The following is an 18,530-nucleotide window of genomic DNA, read 5'->3' as shown; positions in this document are numbered from 1 at the left end:
TTACTTCTAATATTTTTTTTGCAAGTAATTAAAAAGTCAAAACAAGACAAGTGTTGCCCATATGAAAATTTGTGGATGTCGTTTTGTTTTAAATATTCTGTCAATAGATGTCTCTGAATATAATAAAAATTACAAATTTTAAAAGAATCACACTAGCGCCGATTTTGAAATTTTATTGACGTTTAATCTAACGTTTATTTCGAGTTTGAGTTTTGAAATTGAAAAGACAACCAGCATTTTTTTTAAGGAGAATTTTTCATTTTTTAACAAACGGAAAAATTAATTTTTAAGAGAGACGTGTTTAAAATATAAATGAATGCCATTTGTTTTAAAGTAAAAATATTAAATTTCATAACATGGTTTCAACGCTTTCAATGTTAGCAGAATATGACGATATACGAAGATGCCAAGAGGTTTTACATGAAGGAACAGCCGAAGAACGTAAGTTTCCAAGTAACAAAAGCACTCCCATATATTAACCGAAAAATTTTAGAATTTCTTAGATTCGCTGCTTTACAAGAAGAATGCAGATTGCAATGGCTCGCAGCTATTCGAGAAGCACAGAGATTAAAAACAGAATTAGATGAAGCCCTAAAGCAAATGTCTCATTTGGAGTCTAAGCTATATCATGCAAGGCGGTTGTTAGATGTTGAATCGAAACTTCGAAAAGAAGCTGAACAAGAAAAGCAAACTTTAGTAATTTCTAAAAATTTCATTTTGTTTATTTTATTCATAAATTTTTTAAATTCAGGAAAAAAAATTAGTAGCTGTTGCTAATGTGGTACAAGATCCAAGCTTTCCCAGTGAAACTCGAGAAAAACTGGAGTTTATTAAAGCACAAACAAAGAAAAGGAAATCACAAAATAATTATGAGGATAAATATGGCAATGATATTAATTCAACGGGTTCATTCTTATCAGATTTATCAGTAACACAATCAGAGGAAGATTTTCTCGATGGCAATTGTTCTCGAGTTTGGAAAAAACATCGCCCTTCATTGACTAAACAAACAGGAACATTTATAGGATCAAAACCAAGTAGATCTTCTCGAGGCTTAAATGAAAGTCGCACTAAAGCAAAGTTAAATGGAAGTATTCATCAAAAACAAGGTGCTATGGATATAGATAGTGATGATAAAATTTGCGCTACAACTAAAGTAACAATTCCAAATAGAGGGGATGGGCCTATTATTGCTGAATCAATTATTGAAGCTCTACCAAAAAATCTTTTGGATGAAAAGGCCCCACCACAGTCCACTGAACCAGGTTCAAGTGACACAAAAACTTCTGATGAAGAAAATGGAAATTTTAAAAGTCCCGATAAAAAAAAATCACCTTCAAAATTCCATACGCCAACGGCTCCACCTTTAAGTGAATTCAGTGCTAATATTAATAATATAAATGCTACTCCCGCACGTAATATAAGGAATAGTGTATTTCGGCACCACTGTTTTGCATCTAAAACTTTTATTAAACCTGATAATTGCTCTCACTGTAATAAAAAAATTCGCTTTGGGTCTTTAGCTTTGAAGTGCAAAAATTGTAGAACTTCAGCTCATGTTGATTGCAAAGATTTATTGACAGCACCTTGTGTTCCCTCAAGCGCCGGTGGTACACCAACATTTAAAGGTAAAAACTTAAATTTTTTGTTTTTTATCAATAATATATTTTGTTCTTTCAATTAGGTTTAATGGGTTACTTAACAGAATATGCTCCATCTACCCATCCAATGATTCCAGCTATAATCGTTCATTGTGTCATGGAAATCGAAAGAAGAGGATTCTCAGAAGTTGGTATTTATAGAATTTCTGGATCTGAAAGAGAAGTTAAAGCATTAAAAGAGAAATTTTTACGTGGTAAAACTCCACCACATATATCGAATATTGATGTTCATGTTCTATGTGGTTGTGTAAAAGATTTTTTGCGATCATTATGTGAACCACTTGTTCCCACCGATTTGTGGTCTGATTTTTCTAATGCAGTTCAAGCTGAATCTGAAGAAGAAAAACGCAAAGAATTATATAGAGCTATTGATCGTTTGCCGCATGCAAACCGAGACACATTAGCTTATTTGGTTTTACATTTTCAACGTATAACAAAATGCGAAGAAATTAAAATGCCATTAGGGAATATTGCAAGAGTTTTTGGCCCTACAATTGTCGGATATTCTAGTCCAGATCCAGATCGTAATGCTATTTTCTCTGAAACTATGATACAATTTCAAGTAATGGAAAATCTTATTAATATACCAGAAGATTATTGGAATAAATATGTACAAGCTGTAGAAGACAATGATATGAATACCTTGAGTGCAAAAAAATCATCGTATTCTAAATATAAAGCTCCTCCACCACCACCATCAACATTTCAAACACCGAATAAAGATGGTTTAAAAACATTATATTGTAAGTGATTTATTGGTATTTTCTAAGTTTAAATGAATTTTACAATATTTAAAAAAAATTTTAGCGACACCATTCAAAGGAAGTATTAGAAAAGATCGAAAATTTTATGGAACACCACCATATTCTAGTAAGAAATATTGATTTTTTTTTTTTTGGGATTAACTGATGACATAAACGTTTAATGATTTGATCACTGCAAGAAGAAAATTATAACGTCCCTATTCAATTAATTATTGAATTATATTTCACTTTTAGTTCAAAAATAAAGGACTTTGTTATATAAATATTTTTGTTAAGTTAAATTTATATAACAATAATTAAGATAACATTAATATTATTAAATACAAGAAAGCAAATAATTTCTTTTGATTATTAATTTCTAATTTTAAATATTTTTTTGTATTATTTGCAATCATGTAATTTTTATTTAGGTACCGGTCTTAATTTTTTTGAATAAAATTTATGAATTTTATTATATACATATACATATATTTATTATTCGAAGGAAAATCTCACAATAGATCAAATGAAGAGGAAAAAGAAATTAAGGGTAACTTCAATTTAAATTTGGTCTATTTCGAATATATTCAAATTCTGTATTGCTACACTTACCCCAAATTCACCAATTATTGACATGACTTCCTTAATTTCCGATCTAATTTCTACATTTCACACAATTCATACATTCTCTTTTAAATGATTTTTGTTTTTACAAACAGGAAGTACACGAAAATTTTTAAATTGATAACAAAAATTGAAATTTGTTTTTCAAGTTTATATTAGATTTAATTTTGTTTTTATTACTATTATTGATAATTTTAACTAAACTTACATTATATAACAATGTATGCACCATTCAAAAAAAAAAATATATATATATAGTTTCTAATATTGTCTCCTATCTTGAATTTTTCTTTCTTGGAATAATTGTTGACCATGCTGTTGGTATTCAGAATTTTGATCATAACTCGGACGTGTTTCAATATGTTCACCTAAAGAATGTCTGCCATGACTTGGTCTATTTGAAATTGATGTACCCAATTCATGGTTACCATGTTCATTATGACTAGGTTTATGATGAATAGTTTCATCTAAATTATTATGATATTGTGGACTTCTTATATGTCTGATAATTGGACGAAGACGATATTGTTCCATATTATAATCTTTTCTATTTTGATGACTTCCTATTAGATTATCATGTATTGGTGGATGATGTCTTACAAAATTTATATTTGTATTATCCACTAATGGATATCCTTCAAAATGTTTAGGTTGTTGTGATTGATAAGCCAAATTAATTGAAATTAATCCAAATAATAAAATGATAGTAAGTGATTTTGTCATTTTGATATTGTTTTTTAATTAATTATAGTTTGCGTTTACAATGCTTAAATTATACTAAATTAGTTTTTATTTTGAATTCCTCTTTTATATTGAATATCTTTAAATTGTATTTAATTTTAAATAAAGTTCCTAGACTAATAATTTTCAATTGAAATTGAGATTAATCGCTAAATGATTACTGATGCTGTTTAGAATTGTTATTCTTAGAATTTAAAAGTTTTAAAAGCTTAAAAATAAAAAAATTTTAATAAATTGCTTTCAATTTAAATAATTTTCATTTTCTACGATTTAAAATTTTTTTCCACAATTTGTTATCAAAAGGAAGCTTTGTAATACAATAAACCCTTATCAATTCAATTGAAATAATATATGTATGTAGAACCTCTGTATTGGTAATGTTTGATAATTTAAATAAAATAAGCTCCGTCTGAAATATAACGAAAACAAATGATTATTAAGATGTTGTTAAAATCACTTATAATATTAAATAAATTATTTAATTGTTGTAAAACTGTAACAACTCAAAATTCATTGATTTGAAAGTTAGGCTTTTGGAGCTTCTTTTTTTTTTAATTTGGGGCTGCTAATTAGATCTACTTTAAATTATGCGCTATTCCAGAATTCTAAAAAGGTTAATAAATTTCAAAATAATAAAAGTAATTTATCTAGTTTCCTGAGGTTTATTTTCTCTATGAAAAAGTTCTATTTTCTGTCTTAAGGTAGGGAGCAGAATCCTGTACTACTCGTTTATATTTAACTAGAACTAACATTACCCATCATAATTACCTATCTTTCTTTAACTTGATAAAGATATCTAATAGTTATTTGAACCAAATTTTTGGTCTGTAATTAGAAACTGAGCTTAAATAATCTTTAAATCTCGATAAACTTCTTTTTATAATTTGCATCTTAGTTAGTAATAGGTACTCATTATCTATCTGTCTTAGATACTACTAATTTTAATTTAAATTACTAATTTTATGGTAAGTAAATACCTACATTTATTATGCTGGATTATTATGAATAGGGTTTCACATCACTTTTAGGTGGGCAATAATTCCTCCTTTAGTTGGGTATTTCATAGTTTTTAGGGCCATAATTTAACAAAATCTATGGGTAAAAAATTATAGTCCAAGCTACAAATTTAGATTTATTAACCTACCGCAGCTGATTTGTACGTACCTACATCAACAACTAATTTTTTTTTTCAAATCAACGCATGGCCGCATAAGGTTAATAGTGTAGAATACAAATTACAGACTTCAACAGTATAAATTGATCGCTTCTATTATTTTTAAGACTAGACATTTTAAAATAATTGAAATAATAAAAATGGTAATAAGTAAGTAAATATTTAAAGGTTAATAATTTATATAAGTAAATATTCTGAAGCGGTGATTCAAATATTTATTTTTAGAACACTAAACCCTGTGTAGACAAAAATGAATGTATACAAAGAAGGAATTTCTTATCTACTTTTGGACAGAATTGGAGAGAACATTTTCATTTTCTTAAATTTATTTTAGTAATTACTCAACTGTAAGTATATCAAACCGTGTATTTATAGACTAAACGCTTATTTCTTATTTTAATAATTGTAGATTTTGTACGAATGAATGATATGAAACATAAGAAGTTCGTTCATATGTACTTGTATAGGGATGCTAGTAGTCTTGATATTTTTGAAATTTTTAATTTTACATTTTCAATTTTCAAATACGAAGTAAAAGTTTATAAATTATAAATGGCAAAATAAATAGCTTAATATTCAATATCTTTTGTTCATACACTTTATTAAATAAATTACATAATACTTAAATAAAATAAAATTACTTAACATTAATATTATTAAATTTAAAACTCATGTGTCAATGTTATTTTACCACCAATATCTGGTTTTGTATTACCGTTTGGTAAACCAAATTGTTGAGAATATGTTCCAGTTCCATGTATAGAATTTTTACCATTTTGACTTTGCCAGATTTTAGTTTGACCTTCAAGATTCAAATTTAGTCGTCCTCCTATTGTACCACCAGTACCAGTACTAGATAATTTAAAATCATTAAAACCTGGTTTTGGTGCATTAAAATTAAATGTTGGTGGATTTTGTACTGGTTGTTGGAACAATTGTGGAAATAAATGTGGAAATTGTGATGGTAGAGCGTATTTTGGTAAATCCCGAAATCTTGTATCTGATGAATTAATGATCGTTAGCGTAGAAAAAATTAATAAACAACAAAATGAAATATTTGGAATTCCGAACATTTTTTTAATTATAAGATTTTTGTTTCTTCTCAATAATATTGTTATTAATTTTTCAGTTGATAATTTTTTTATTTCTGATGCTAAAATAATTTTCTGCTTAATATTTATATGATTAAGACAAGCTATTAGGGGGTTTTTTTTGTTTCTTCTTTAATTATGCTTCTATCTTTAAAACGAAAAATATGCAGATTATAAAAAATTTGATGGTTCCATGAAGTATTTATAGGTATGCATATACAAGTGGATGATTTATATAGTGTGTAGATGTGTATATGAAGCAGAAGATTTAATCAAAGCTTTTATACATAGCATGGTTTAACCATAGATTTATATTGTTTTAAAGCAACAGAGTTCAATGAAAATTCTATTACAAGTTGCTTCTAAATCGATTATTTAATTAAATCGATTTTTGTTTATCGAATCGATAACTGATGAACATGTAATTTTGATATTTTCTCACATGTAATTTTTGTGCAAATAATTTGAGAGTCTTAAGTTATTTTCAATATTTTAATTTATTTTTTAATAATTTACTAATATTTACATAAACAGTCACATAAACTAATAATATTTTATATTAACAAAATGCCCAAATACTATTATTTCATACAAAGTATGCATTTTTCTTTTTAATTTTAATTTAATTTGGTAATAATTGATTTGCTGTAAATATTTCAAAAACTTTCTTACCAATTTCAGAAAATTTCTTTTCTAATGCCTTTTCAATTGATGGTAATATATCATTAGCTATTGCAATTATATTATCATTAATTGAATCATTTATAACATTACTTAATTCTTTATTTCCATCAAATAAATTATTCAATTTTATTCTCCCTTTACCCATTTTAGCTTTAATATTTATTTGTGAAAGTTTAAAATATTCTACGCCATTTTTTTCAATTCTGCCAACATCGAATTTTACTTTAGCTCTAATGTTAGCTGAAAAATAAAAAAAAAAATTTAAGCGAAAATTTATTAAATAATAATATTCAATTATATATATCGTTCATTTCTTGCAACAGTGGCATAACTCCAAAATATTCGATTTCTAAGGTATTTATAGGAAAATAAGCGTTTAAAGTATTTCTTTTTTTTGTTCAAAAACACAATTTTTTTTAGGTTGAAATGCTGTAACGGAAAAGAAATATGAACTCGTTTTTTTTCAAATATGCCAATTTTGAGTTATATCAGTGTTGCAGCAATTAAGCAATATGCAGACTGAATAGAATTCATATTCCGTTAGTCGTCTGATCACTTGTAGTGATTTGATATTATTAAAAAATACTTTGGTTTTCAATTACAAAAATTTTTTGAATAACAAACTAACTAACAGAGTGTGGGTGATTATCCTCATCTTATTACGAATTATAATATAATTATTTTAGTCAAATATACTTACAGAAACTACCATGAAAATCACCGCTTCCTTTTAATGGAAGTGCTAAAAGACGCCCTTCAACAGAATAAAATCCTTCAATTTCAAATCTTGGCAATAATAATTCAGCTGTTAAATGTCCAACAAAATTTTCGCTCCTACAAAATATAAATATACGAGTATAAAATATAAATGAAAATTTAAATTTATTTCTTCGAGATACGATATTTTTGATTTTTTTTATCAAGTTTAAGTTGTAAATCGAATCTTGAAATATCACTGTAGTTGACGTCGTATCTCAAGGAAACCGTGTATATTTATTAAATTTTTCAAATTTTTCTTACTTAAAATTGGTTATTTTAAAAGTTGTTGCATTGTAAACTCTAAGATTTTTTACAGATATATCAATACCAGTATCCTGTTTTTTTGATATCACTAAATCACCTAAATCTAATGGTTCCAGTGGTGGAATATTTAATTCTGGCATACCTTTAGCAATTTTTGGACGTAATATTTCAATTGCATTTACAAAACATTTATCAAAATTTAAATCACTTTTTCTACATACTTTTATATAATCAGCTATAAAATTTAATAAAATTTTTTTTTTTGCAGATTAAAATAATACTTATATAATATATATGGAATATTAAAGAAGCTTACGTAAAGGATTTAATTCACCAAATATTGATGAAAATACTGATAATATTAAAATATAAAATAGAAATTGTTGTGCCATATTCAAGTGAATGAGGAGCTGTAAATTAATGAAATATTTATATATTATATTTGAAAATATTTTATAAAATATTTTATAAAAATTTGAATTTATAAAATTTTTCAGTTTAAATAATTTGAATTCAATTTGGTAATATGTATAATTTGTGTTAATATTCCTTAATTTTGTTAATTTGATTTCAAATTAAAAATTTTAAGTATTTTAGTATTAATCGTAAATTTTAAATATGCTTAAATTTATTTAAAAAAAGAAAATATTCAATTATTTGTATACACTCGTGCATATTCATTTGTGCTAGATTTTTTTGAAATTAATTATCAAATTATACCTAATGTGATTTTCGATTATTATAATTTCGATATTATAAAAATTTTGGTTCGAACACAAAAAATATTTGAAAATTAATGTAACTTAATAATTTTGCGATATCGATTAGTTTATAAAAATTTTTATAATTTTTTGTAAGGAAATTAAATATTGTATTTTTATATACGAATAGAATTGTATTTTATATTTTGTAAATTGAGAAATTAATTGTGCTATAATTAATAAGAAAAATAATTTATGTTTGTATAGTGTTGATTAAAAATTATAAATTAATATTCAAAAATCCAGGTTCTTTCAGTGATATTTCTTAAAATGCCTAGTATTGCAAAATTAATATTTAAAAAGAGTTCTATTATGTGTGACTACAACCACTGTAAAACGCTCTATTTACTTAAGCGTGTTTCATAGCAATATCTTGTACGATTTAATTACCTAAAGATTATAACATCTCAACAAAATATTGATAAACTACAAGCATTGCACAACAAAGCAATTAAAAACTTGTACAATTTAGATATTAGAACATCAACCAGTAGTTTACGTAATGATTTCAATATTATTAAATTAAACTGTGCAATACAAACTTTTACAAGTTTTTCTTGTATATAAAATATAATTGATAAACATATTACAAGCAACGGCATCATATATACCAAGGAGCTGCAGCATGATTTAAGAATGACAAGTAAGTAATCTTAATATATACAGTGAATGCGTTCAATAATTCAATAAAATACCATCCATTGTTAAGTTACAAGAAAATATTGAATCATTTAAAAAAGAAACTAATCTTTTAATAATTAATATATATATATCAGTCTTCAGCATGTAATAAAAAAAAATAAATAGATAAATTTTTTTCCAATTCTTAATTTAATTAAAATAGTCGCTAGATTATCCTTGAAGGTTTATTATTTTTTTTTAAAGATCTTAATTTCTATTCCACACGTTTTATATTTAGTACATAATTAGTGTTATATGGGAGCACTCACTTGCGTTTTTAGTAATTAATATTATTAATAGATTAATAAATTTAACTAAAATTTTTTAACTTAGTTCAAGTTTAGTTTAAGAAAGTTAAAATTAAACTGATACTCAAATGATTTTTTGATCTTAATTTATATTAAAATAAATTTTCATTATTAAATTTCTCATCCAAAAACAATGATATTATAAATTTGTATACAATTTTTATTCATGTATATATATATATATATTATATATGTATATAATGATTTTAATTTAATTATTAATATTTCATAATAAATTATTTACGTTGGGTTATTTTAAAATTTTAAATAATAAAAAATAAAATGTAAATGCATAGCTATAATTATAATTAGAAAATCTAATTAAAAATTATTGGTCGCATTTTGCATGTATAATTGTTTGTTTCTTGCGAATATTGTTTAAATTGGAATGCCTAACATTTTTGATTAATTATAAATACTTTTAATATAGTGTGTAATATAATATTAGTTATGCATTATATTTGTGATTTTAATTTTAATGAGTAAATTATTATAAATAAAGTTTATAATAATTTTAGATGTGATTATAGGTCAATAAAATTTATGTAGAATATTATGTATTTTAAGGGTCCGCAATCGTTTTCGGACGGCGGGACATTTTTAAAATAAAATTTGGTGTGTGTTAAAGGGTGTGTGTTAAATTTTTTCACCAAGGAAGGTTTCACCATTTGTTAGCGCACATTTTTGCTAAAATTGTATTGGTTGTTTAGCAGGCCATGTGAAAAATTTTAAAGGCTCGCACGTGACTTGCGTGTTGCCGATCCCTGTTTATATGATTCAATAATGGCAATATTGAATTTTATGGTCATTATTATCGTACAAAAAAATACATACTTACATGTATTTAATTAATTTCAGAAATTTTTTATGAATTACTTTTTTGAGTTCGTTACTTAAAATAGAACCAAATAATTCTATATGGTCCATTGTTTCAACAATAAGTAATTTTGATTAAATTCAGCTCGGCCAACAATTACTTAGGATGGGTTAAAGAAACTCTCTTTAAATGGTAAAATAATAGATTCTTAATTAAATTCAAATATAAGATACAAACATCAAGTTGCAAAAAATCGTAAGCAAAAATTTTTTTTAAATTTTTTTGCTTTTATTTGCTTTTCCACAAAAAGCAGAACTGTCAAGTTTTTATAAAGTTTAATATCATGTATTGATTTTAGCAAAAATAGTTTTTTTTTTAACTATAATAATCTAAAACTTAAGTATATAAATTACAAAATTGTTTAATTTGTTTTGCATCTTCTACTCCTCTTAATTTATTTGAATAAATTAATTCTAATAGGTATACATAGTATAACAATTGTAAAGGTGTTATATTGGTTATTCTGAATTTATTAAGCCATAATTAATAATTGCACTTTGTAGTTTTAAAGCTTCTTAGAAGAGAAAAAAGTATGACAATAAAGAGAAAATATAATATTTAATTGAATATTAATGGATTCAAGTGAAAATCTTCATTTTAGTAAATTGTTAATTTAAGAAAGCGAATGATTTTGCTAATTTAAAAATTAAAATATTAAATTTGAATTGAATTTATTTTTGTTTTATTAATAAAATAATTTTGTAGAAGAAAACTTTTTTTCACGTGGGTTGTTCCAATGAAAATTTGTTTCTTAATTAATTTTTTACAAAAAACAAAATAAAACATATTTTATTAATTAATACTGTTAATAAGGAACAAAAAAATGTTAGTTTAACGGTTTCATTTACAAATACAACGGTACAAAATGTTAATGTCATAGTTTAAATTCATTTTCAAATACTATATAAAAATCAGATGAAGGTTCAATTTTAATACGGTTACCTTATAATATTGTGCAGTTTTAAAAATCCAATCCAATTCTGCAAGCTTGTAACTGATCTGTATTCGCATTCTGCCTTGGTAATTGAAAAAATGAAGTCCTCTTTAAATTGCATCCATTTCAAACGAAGATAAAAATGAATATTTTCCACAGCAAACCTTTGATTATAACCTTACATAATAATTTTTTAGTAATTGAGGGTTGTATGGGAGAGGAGAGAAATTTCTATAATAATTATACAAAATTACGATAATAGCCAGTTTTCTACTATTAAACTAGCTAGCATTCGTTCATTACAAAGCTTACATTATGTTATTTCACTCAAACCCTACATTTTTCAAATTTTTAAATAATATGTACATATACAGTCGCATAAACATATACTAATATCTATTTCAAAAAAAAGGTACATTTTTTTCCATTATAGAAAGAAATTTAAATAATCGCATGTCTATATGTCCTTAATTTACATTTGTACTCTTGCATACCAATTAAACATATTTAACTAAATTAATATAGTATAGACTAATTTTATAAATCAAAAATATTTAAATTATAAAATTAATTGCATGTTGCTTTAATTAATTGCATCTCTTTTCTCTTTTTATCTGTTATAAATTTATTGTATATATTGCAAGCATTAAAGTTATAAACTTTTAAAACAACCATAAGCGTACTAATTAAATATGATAATTAAAACATTAAATTTATTAAATAAAAGATTTAAAAACGTTTTCCAGAAGTTCATGTTTTTAAATTATTATACAAATTAGTTCAGAATATGGTTCAGAATATAGAACCTGAAAATGATTACTCATTTTACGATATTGATTATCGTAAATTAATTATTATTAAAACTTTAGAATATTGTCATTATTTTCTCTTATTATTTTAATTATTATTTTAATTAATAATTGATTTTAACGCATTATTTTAATTATTAATTGAAAATTGTAATACAAATAAATCTTTAAATTTCAACATTTGGAATAGTATTTTAAATTTTAGTTCTCAATTTTTGTACTTTGATCATAAATACAAAAATAATTTATTCATTCCGATTTTATTATTCAATTATTTATTAATCACGTTTTTATCAGCTCATTAATGTTTCTCATTTGTTATACGATAAATATTGTTATACATATTATATGATATTATGAATATGTATAATGACAAGTTGCCGGGAAATTAATAAAGTGAAAGATATTTAAAATATTTAAATAAAATTTTATTGAAATTAATAATAATAAAATAAAGAAAATCTATTTTAATTAAAATTTTATTGGAAATTTTCTGCTATAATAGAAAATTATATTTGGTTTTCTACAATTTTGTATGATGTTTTTTAAAATTATTAAATATAACAGAATACAGCGTATATATTATAATTGTTGTCGGATTTAGTCTCTAATTTTGAAATAAATTTTGTTCCTTGTAATAAACCTTTTGCAGGCAAATTGCCCCGCAAATTCTTTGGAAACTCTCTCATATCCCTTTTTGACGACATCCAGAGGCAACATTCATAGTGCAAAAAATCTTTTAATGTTTTTGCGAAATTTGGGGCTTTTTTCCATATTTGACTTTATAATAGTTTTATGTGCTGCACCGTTTTTTACAAAGTGAAGGTAAAATGGTTTCGGAGTAACCGCGAATGCCCCGTCTGCCCTCCAAATATCGGATCTTCAGGCATGTCCGAAGATTTTCTGATATCTCCTGTAGAGACATTCCAAACGTCACACCTATAATCACCTGTACTAATGCCATATATATTTATCAGCTTGGTGGCCTGATTGTTTTGCACAGCTTTATTAAATAATACTCGGTTACTATACAGTTTACTCGTTTTATTTTACACTTATAAATTTTTTTAGAACTTAAGAATTTTATAACTTTACACTTTTAACGCAAAAATCGATAAAGAGAAAGAGTTTTTTTATTTACAATAGGCGACATTAGAGAAACATTTAAAATTAACACATACTTAAATCAGAATCAGAGAATGCATTCATAAATCATACAAATAATAATTAGGTTACATTACAGTTACCACTGAATACACACTCGATCTCTACCTACATACTGACCCTACATACGTACCTATGTATGAATCATGCTCTCGATCATCTTTTTTTTCAATTTACTTATTTTATTCTAATGAGATGAAACTGGAAAAAATGAGAGAATGGAAAAGCGATTGAGGCAAGACAAATTTTGATATTTTTTTGTTTGAAAATGGCTTTATTTTAGAAAAAGGTAGTAAAATCCTAATATTTCTGGAATTTCTTCCATGACTTATTGACCAAAAACGGACTAAGTGTCCGTGAGTTGTAAATTTATGTAAGTAATACAAAACTTTTGAAATAATTTATACAAAATAATACAAACACAGAAAAATATTTCAATCTCGACACAAAAATTTTAATAAATTTTGGGTAATGTTGGCGGTGGTTTGTTCAATGAACGCCGAGCTCTTATTGGTCTTGGAGGTGGAGTTGGTTTTGGTTTATAAACCAATGTTTGAAAATTTTGCGGTGATCTTTTTTCTCTTCTTATTTCTTCTGATTTTCTTTCAGTTTCGTGTTCTAAATAATCTTCATCATTTTGATCAAATGAACGACGAACTCTTATTGGCCTTGGAGGTGGAGTTGGAGGTGGTCTGTAAACCAATGTTTGAAAGCTTTGTGGTGACCTTTTTTCTCTCATTAGCTCCATCAAATTTGGCACTTGTTGTTCTTCTGATTCTATGGAGACGTTATCATTTTCATCTTGAATTGAAACTTTTTCATCATCTAAAATAATTTCATCGTTTGATCGACGTGCTCTCATGGGTTTTGGTGGCGGTGGAGGTGGTCTTCTATATTCCAATGTTTGAAAACGTTGGGGTGAACGTTTCTCTCTTTGTATTTCAAAAGCTTCTAATATATTTTCAGTATAACTGTTAAAGTTTTCCAGTTCTACACAAATAACTGAAGTAACTGTTATTAACAATAAACTTAACAAAATTTTCATTTTGATTTTTAAAGTTATTTTCTATTCAAATTATTAAAATTAATTAAACATAAAAATTTATAATTCACTTCTTCTTATATACAAAAAAAAATTATTATACAGTATCTATGAAAAAACAAACTATAAGAGATGCAGTAAAAAAAAAATTCCCGTGTTATTTGACCCTATGCTATAATCGTTGGTATTTTTAAGAAAAAATATTTTTAATTTAAAAAAAATATTGCTGTTTTTTTAAATGTTTCAAATAAAAGTTTTTAAAAAATCCGAAATTAAATAGTACATATTCAAAATTCATGTGAATATGAGTTGTTACTGTTTTTAGAAATTCATTTTTTGTTAAGGGCGCATATTGCAGTATGTGCCTCCGTCACCAGGGCGGGTGTTCTGGAGATGGATAGAATTAATATGGGAGGAGCTTGAGAGATCGTAAGAAGCAGAGATCGCGGGGGAGCGGAGACCGTTTTTGCGTTTCACCAGCGATGACATGATTAGAAGTTGCAACTCTGGGAAAAAATTTTAATTCAAAATTGGACAACAGGAGGGACTAGAGGAGTGAATTCTTGAGCTACCCGATGAGATCGCACACCATAAAATGGCACATTAACGGGTCGAGAACCTCGTTGGGAACTGGAACCTGAGTATATAAACCAAGAACGAGGTACTTTGAACTAATGGGAACGTATGCGAGTCTTCCAGGTAGAGGTGTACGCAATTGATAAATGTGTGTAAGGGAGAATTCAGTTCCTGTTTGGTGACCTACAGAGTGGTGTGCGACTGTGTTGGTAGGTTTGATGAGTTAGGCAGGCCGCATTCCGTTACTTTGTTTGAGGCGGCCAACAAACCCCTTAAGGAGACGGAACTGTTTTGTGGAAATCTACTACAGTTGATCTGGGAGAAGATCAGGAAAGAAGTAAAAGGAATGAGATCGAAGGCATGGACCTTTCGATCCTGAAGGTTTTGCGGAGAGAGGTAGGTTAAGGAGCTTCTTGGCAATTATGACCAGAAGCGATATAGGAAAGCAATAGAAATGGGTAAGATCTAGCGGAATACCACCAACTCCGGGATCACGTGAGAAAATGGAGGCGACTTCGACGTATCCCTTGGTGAGAACTGCGAAAAATGGATCCACGCAAGATAGTCGAATTTGTTAGAAGGAAGGGTCTTGAGAGAGGGCTTGAGGGGCACAATAGATTCCTGGATCGCCGTGCCTTACCTAATCTAATTAGCATTATATAATATACGTTTTAAAGACGATGTGAATTTAAATTTTATGGGCAAATTTGAGATATTAAGTTTCATTACTATTTGATGCATATATTTGTAAGATTATGTTAATTTATTTTTTAAGAATTTTGGAAATTTAATAAACATATTACATATGCACATATATATCTGGAACAGTGATTTGATTTGAAAAAATATTCGCCTGTCACTTGTCTATTTACTTTATTGTTATTTTCGTTCTTGTAGCTTAGAATGGCTTAAGATCGTTTACTTTTTATTTATAACATTCAATATTATTTCAGAGTAATATCTTTAACTTTATTGCATACGAGAGCATAAAATAAATTTTAATTTTAATTTTTTACATCATATACTGATAACCCGCTCAAAATCTATATATTTATTGATATTATAGTGCAAGCGTACCTTATATATTTATAATATTTTGTAGATACATTGTATACATAACAGAATATTATTACTATAATTTTCTTACGTGACCTACACTGTTGCTTGCAATGAACTTTTAATAAACATATGTTTTTCATTTTATAAATGATAGGGGATTTTTTTCGCGAAATTTTTAAAAACGTAGGAATATACGTATGTATATTGTCTGTTCATACGTATATAGTCCGTGTTTCCATAAATATGGCTTTTTTACGTATAAATTTTATATTATCTCATAAAACAAACAAAATCGACTATAGGATTCCCCTTGATAAAGAATAGAGTATATGTACACATAATATAATATTTTGTGGCAAATATATTTTTTACATAATTACTAATATATATATATGGAATAAAAAGATTATTGTTAATATTCCATATAAAAATTAATGTAAACAATTGTAAATTGTAAGAAATTCAAATTTATCTACAAGAAAACGTACTTAGATAATTCGCAGAATAGAAAAATCCCCAATGAATACAAGTAATTTCTCAAATAAAAAAGTATAAAAATTGAATGAACGGATTCCATAAGTATCACATTTAAAATTTCACTTAAACAATCAATTTAATATTTTTAAATTAAACTTTTATACCTATTACAAATTCAAAAAAATAAAATAACAAAAATGGCAAATAAAATTACAATTTTTGGTTGTACATTATTAGTTTTATTAGTTGTAAACTTTATTAATGCACAACAACCACAATTTAATTTCAATCCACCAAAACAACAAGCTAATGATAATTTTAAATTATTTGGCAATGGTGGGGGTTCACCAAAACAAGGATTTGATTTAAATCTTGGTGCACAGGCTAAAATATGGGAAAGTCAAAATGGAAGAAATACATTACATGGTACAGGTACTTATTCACAACACTTAGGTGGACCATATGGCAATAGTAGACCAAATTATGGTGGCGGTTTAAGCTTTACGCATCGCTTTTAAATGATAACGAATATTTTTTTGTAAAAAGATTATGTATGTAAAATTATGTATGATTGTTAAATTATGTCTTTATAAATATTGTATTTTTTAAAAGTATTATTAAAAAATAATAAATTTATTGGATTTCAAAAGTCAAGTTTGGGAGTTTTGATTTACTTATACATATACCATCATAATCGGTAGCAGAAGCGTATACTCAATTATGTGAAATACTCTGAAAAGTCAAAATAATAATATTAAAGAACCTTAGACCAAATTTGATATTCATTCACCTTTCAGAGCCCCAATTGCAGCAATAACTTGTACTTTTGCTTTTTGATTTTGTGCGGGAGAAAATTTAATTAAAATTGAAATAATTATACACACATTAATTCTGTAAAGTTAGCAAAAATATGCCTAAAAATTACAATTTTATATGAAAGACCAACCAAAATTAATAGAATTTTAAGTTAATTACGTCAAACATTTTGTTTGTGATAAGTGGACAGTTAAGGATATTGATTTAATTTACAGATTTTGTAACAAAAAAGCGAGTTCTTGATGACTATTGCGAATCCCAATTGATGACTATTGCGAATTTCTTCACGGTTCACTGCCCAGTGAAGTACCACCTGCATAGGCTGGGGAAGTCGGGCACCCCCCTGTGCAGATTTTGTGGGGCGGCGATGAGACCGCCGTACACCTTCTCTGCGACTGTCCGGCACTGGCTGTTCGGCGCAGCAATTGTCTCGGCCATGGGCTCCTAAGTGTTCGGGAACTGTTGTCCAACTCCCTTAGGGATATCTCCGGCTTTGTGGTTGGGACGGGGATATTATAGGCGGGAGTGTAGGGAGGCTACAATAAGTCAAAAATGGCTGCGGTGGCTTGGGGGGTTACTCCTATCCCACTCGGTTCCCTTGGAATCTACAATCTACAACAAAAAAGCGACGACCGTGTAATAGGATTATCGTAAAAGGGGTCTTGGTCGTCGCATTACAAATTGCCAGACATTTAGTAATTTGGACAGCCGAATTTGTGAGACTGATCACCTTTAACCAAGATGTAGTTGACAACTTTTACCTTCAAAGGAGGCGTGCAACATAAAATCGAAATACAGGAAAGAGTAGGAAACAATATCCAAAAGTCTTACTTTGGGTAGACTTCTCTCTAAAACTAAAGGTCAGATACAATTAATTGTAAGAATAACAATAAAGATCCACCCCACATTCAGTTTTTTAGCTGTAAATTCATCAAAAATCACCTGCAAAAATATTTGCAATCTTAAACGGGGTACCTATATACTGGTATAGTGAAATTGCTCCAATTTATTACTGATTTTCAATAGCGATTTTAATATTTTTCAGTGGCGAATTTTGATAAAAAAAATTTGTTTGAGAAGAAAGCAGTATAAGCAAGATTTTTTCTTATGCTGCTCTGAACAATTTGTACAAAGTAACGAAATATTTTTGGAGTTAAAACACAAACTAATTTACTTTTATTTGAGAAATTAAAAACCAATGGTCATTATGTATGAAGATATGTACATTAATAATTGATTATAGCATTAATACTACATATTTCTCTTTACGTACCGTAAAGTACGA

The 18,530-nt window shown here is 26.7% G+C and overlaps 3 protein-coding genes across 3 annotated transcripts; 2 read left to right on the top strand and 1 right to left on the bottom strand.

Moving 5' to 3' along the window:
- Window positions 1-242: 242 nt before the first annotated feature.
- Window positions 243-2,751, top strand: LOC129613682 (rac GTPase-activating protein 1). The gene is made up of 5 exons (XM_055527854.1): window positions 243-441; window positions 494-696; window positions 752-1,628; window positions 1,685-2,404; window positions 2,469-2,751. The coding sequence occupies exons 1-5, from the start codon at window positions 357-359 to the stop codon at window positions 2,543-2,545; spliced, it is 1,962 nt and encodes a 653-aa protein (XP_055383829.1). The 5' UTR covers window positions 243-356; the 3' UTR covers window positions 2,546-2,751.
- A 3,841-nt stretch (window positions 2,752-6,592) lies between these two features.
- Window positions 6,593-9,531, bottom strand: LOC129613694 (protein takeout-like). Its single transcript, XM_055527867.1, has 5 exons — window positions 9,453-9,531; window positions 8,058-8,151; window positions 7,739-7,976; window positions 7,419-7,552; window positions 6,593-6,958 (listed from the first exon to the last, which is right to left on the bottom strand). Exons 2-5 carry the CDS (start codon window positions 8,131-8,133, stop codon window positions 6,657-6,659), a joined length of 750 nt encoding a protein of 249 aa, XP_055383842.1. The 5' UTR covers window positions 8,134-8,151; window positions 9,453-9,531; the 3' UTR covers window positions 6,593-6,656.
- A 7,008-nt stretch (window positions 9,532-16,539) lies between these two features.
- Window positions 16,540-17,083, top strand: LOC129613693 (diptericin-D-like). Its single transcript, XM_055527866.1, has one exon. The coding sequence runs from the start codon at window positions 16,627-16,629 to the stop codon at window positions 16,945-16,947; it is 321 nt and encodes a 106-aa protein (XP_055383841.1). The 5' UTR covers window positions 16,540-16,626; the 3' UTR covers window positions 16,948-17,083.
- Window positions 17,084-18,530: the final 1,447 nt, after the last annotated feature.

This window comes from Condylostylus longicornis, unplaced genomic scaffold, assembly GCF_029603195.1.
Source record: "Condylostylus longicornis isolate FDR11 unplaced genomic scaffold, ASM2960319v2 ptg000086l, whole genome shotgun sequence".
Classification (NCBI taxonomy): Eukaryota; Metazoa; Arthropoda; class Insecta; order Diptera; family Dolichopodidae; genus Condylostylus; species Condylostylus longicornis.
Note: the sequence above shows the minus strand (reverse complement) of the source record. Positions and strands in the feature narration are given on the sequence as shown.

Excerpts from the sequence above, each read along its gene's own strand:
- LOC129613682 (XM_055527854.1), top strand. The coding sequence starts at position 357 with ATGGTTTCAACGCTTTCAATGTTAGCAGAATATGACGATATACGAAGA. Across the intron at positions 442-493 it reads TGAAGGAACAGCCGAAGAAC|AATTTCTTAGATTCGCTGCT; the intron begins GTAAGTTTCCAA and ends GAAAAATTTTAG. Across the intron at positions 2,405-2,468 it reads TGGTTTAAAAACATTATATT|CGACACCATTCAAAGGAAGT; the intron begins GTAAGTGATTTA and ends AAAAAATTTTAG.
- LOC129613694 (XM_055527867.1), bottom strand. The coding sequence starts at position 8,133 with ATGGCACAACAATTTCTATTTTATATTTTAATATTATCAGTATTTTCA. Across the intron at positions 7,977-8,057 it reads TGGTGAATTAAATCCTTTAC|CTGATTATATAAAAGTATGT; the intron begins GTAAGCTTCTTT and ends TAAATTTTATAG. Across the intron at positions 6,959-7,418 it reads TGATTTTCATGGTAGTTTCT|CTAACATTAGAGCTAAAGTA; the intron begins GTAAGTATATTT and ends TTTATTTTTCAG.
- LOC129613693 (XM_055527866.1), top strand. The coding sequence starts at position 16,627 with ATGGCAAATAAAATTACAATTTTTGGTTGTACATTATTAGTTTTATTA.